At 34.3% G+C, this 2,433-nt stretch overlaps 1 protein-coding gene across 5 annotated transcripts in view; it reads right to left on the bottom strand.

The window, feature by feature from the left end:
- The window catches only part of LOC106868256 (uncharacterized), a 168,616-nt gene that overhangs the window by 4,830 nt on the left and 161,353 nt on the right, over positions 1–2,433 (bottom strand). For all 5 annotated transcript variants that reach the window (XM_014913427.2, XM_052970798.1, XM_014913428.2 and 2 more), the window contains exon 13: positions 762–826. In XM_014913427.2, coding sequence (XP_014768913.1) covers positions 762–826 — 65 coding nt within the window. The remainder of the gene's footprint in view (positions 1–761; positions 827–2,433) is intronic.

The following is a 2,433-nucleotide window of genomic DNA, read 5'->3' as shown; positions in this document are numbered from 1 at the left end:
TACGAATATATATATATGTATGTATATATATATATATATATATATATATACACGTATATATCTTCATATATTTGTGCATATATGTGTATCTATTTATCTATTTCGCTGTCTCTCTTTCTCTCTTTCTCATACATACATACATACATATATACATACATACATACATACATACATACATACATACATACATACAGGTTTGTATGAAAATATACTTCTCATTTTTAATCATCAGAAATTTTTTAAATCTTTACGCAACTTTCTGCCAATCAAAGCTCATATATATGTACCATAGGTGTTAGAACTGATGACATAAATTATGCACAAACCATGCTTTCACTGATTATTTTAGGTACATATATTATTGCGGGCAGATATAGACACACTATCTGCTTTCGTTCCTATTGACATACGTAAGATGTAACGGTTGGAAAGGAAAAGGGTTCCACTAGCACTAGGCTGGTGCTCATTTTCAGCTGTTCAATTTTTTGAGGTGGAAATGTAAAAGCCGTACACTCGGGAGGAAACGACATTTTAAAAAACAAACATTCAACAGGCAATCTGCCGGAAGAAGACGTGATAGGCCGAGAGAAACATAGCTACGAGCGATGATATGAGTTAGTGTAGGAAATTGAATTGACATGGAATTAATGGTTCGAGAAATCGAAGTATTAATTTATTACTGCAAGGAACCAATGTATTGCTTGTGAGTTAAGGAAGCACAAACAGTCAAACTACTGAAATGAAAGATATTGTATACTTACTCCGTATTTGCCAAGAAGATCTTTCAAAGCATTGAACTGAATGACAACTGATTGCTGGCTACCATCTGTGAACGAATAATTCATAATGATTAATTAAGAAGTGGTGATTAAAGCTGTTTTATTTTCTTATTCATTTCAGGGTTTAGCTACATACAAGTTCAATCTGTTTCAAATATATGTATAACTTCCACATATCAGTTTCAATATATTCATTGTATTAATAACATTTCCTTTCAAGACACAAACAGGAAAGTCGACACCTGAGTATTTGAACCAAGAATGCTACTAAATATTTGCTATTAAATCCGGCACTCTACTGTATTTGCCAACTTACCATTCTGGAGTATTTCAATATCAATAATCCATAAACATTAACAAATACTTTGTTTTACAAATATTTGCTATTTATGTTCATAATTCATGGCAACATTTTTTAAATTTTTTTTATCGTTTATTTGTTTCAGCCACTGTACTGCGACTATGCTAGGGTATAGACTTCAAAGGGTTAGTCGGATTATTTTTCTATTAATCCTGGTACTTATTCTATTGGCGTCTTATTCTATTGGCGATTTCTGAAGTGTACACACACACACACACACTTCAGAAATGTAACCACACGTGGATTATTGGACGCTCACGCGGACACCTCATCCTTCCGACTGTTTTGGAGCACTTAATTCTCTACCATTGGATTACGCCACCTTATTCATTCGGAATACGGCATTTGTGCACCTCGTAAAGATACCAGCTAGGGAAGACGGCAGAAACGATAGATCAGCAGAAAAGTCTGGTATTTTGTTAAGTCGCTTTGTGTGTGTTTTAGGTTAAAATCCCGCCGACATTAACTTTCATTCTTCCAAGGTATATTGATAAAATATAGTATCAGTCTTGTATTGAATCAGTGCACAGTTGAGATAAGCAGAGATATTTGTAGGGAAGACAAAGGGATGATACGCTAGAATGTAAGGGATTGATGGTTTGCCTATAAAGTCGGATGTAGGTTTAAGGGGTATTTCTAAAATATCTGAGTAGCAAACACACGGCCTGGAGTATAGGAGCAGTACCCTAATGTGTAATATATCTGTGCCTGCTGCTGAACTAACTGCTAAAATTTGTTGATTTTTTTCTATAAGCTATGGATATATAAAGTCATCATGAAAGGGCATCAGAATTTTGAAAACTAGTATTTCTAAAGTTTGAACATTTTGATTGCATGTTGTTCATTTGGAGGTTGTGTAAAATGTTTTACGTGAAATTGTTGGCTATGAACAGTCACTGTGTATTAATGTTGTTGAGTTAAGACTGGGTTCTGTTGTCTGCATTGGAGTACAACCGTGATGAATCAACTAAAAGAAGTAACTAAAGCAGGAGACAATGTTTACAATCTACTGACCTTGTCGTTTGTCTGTGTAAATGTGAAGGAGAGGGGTGTGGGCATGTGAATTTATGATTTTCAATTTAAACATTTTGTTTAGTATTATTAGAAGATTGAATCATATTCGAGGGTACACGCCCATCTTATACATAATGCATTCACACATGCACATATGCACTCGCTCACTGTCTGTCTATATCTGTCTATCTGTGTATTCTATCTCTCTCTCTCTCTCTCTCTATATATATATATATATATATATATATGTGTGTGTGTGTGTGTGTGTGTGTGTGTGTG

Source organism: Octopus bimaculoides, chromosome 9 (genome assembly GCF_001194135.2).
Source record: "Octopus bimaculoides isolate UCB-OBI-ISO-001 chromosome 9, ASM119413v2, whole genome shotgun sequence".
NCBI classification, from domain to species: domain Eukaryota; kingdom Metazoa; phylum Mollusca; class Cephalopoda; order Octopoda; family Octopodidae; genus Octopus; species Octopus bimaculoides.
This window is presented reverse-complemented; position numbering and strand designations above follow the sequence as displayed.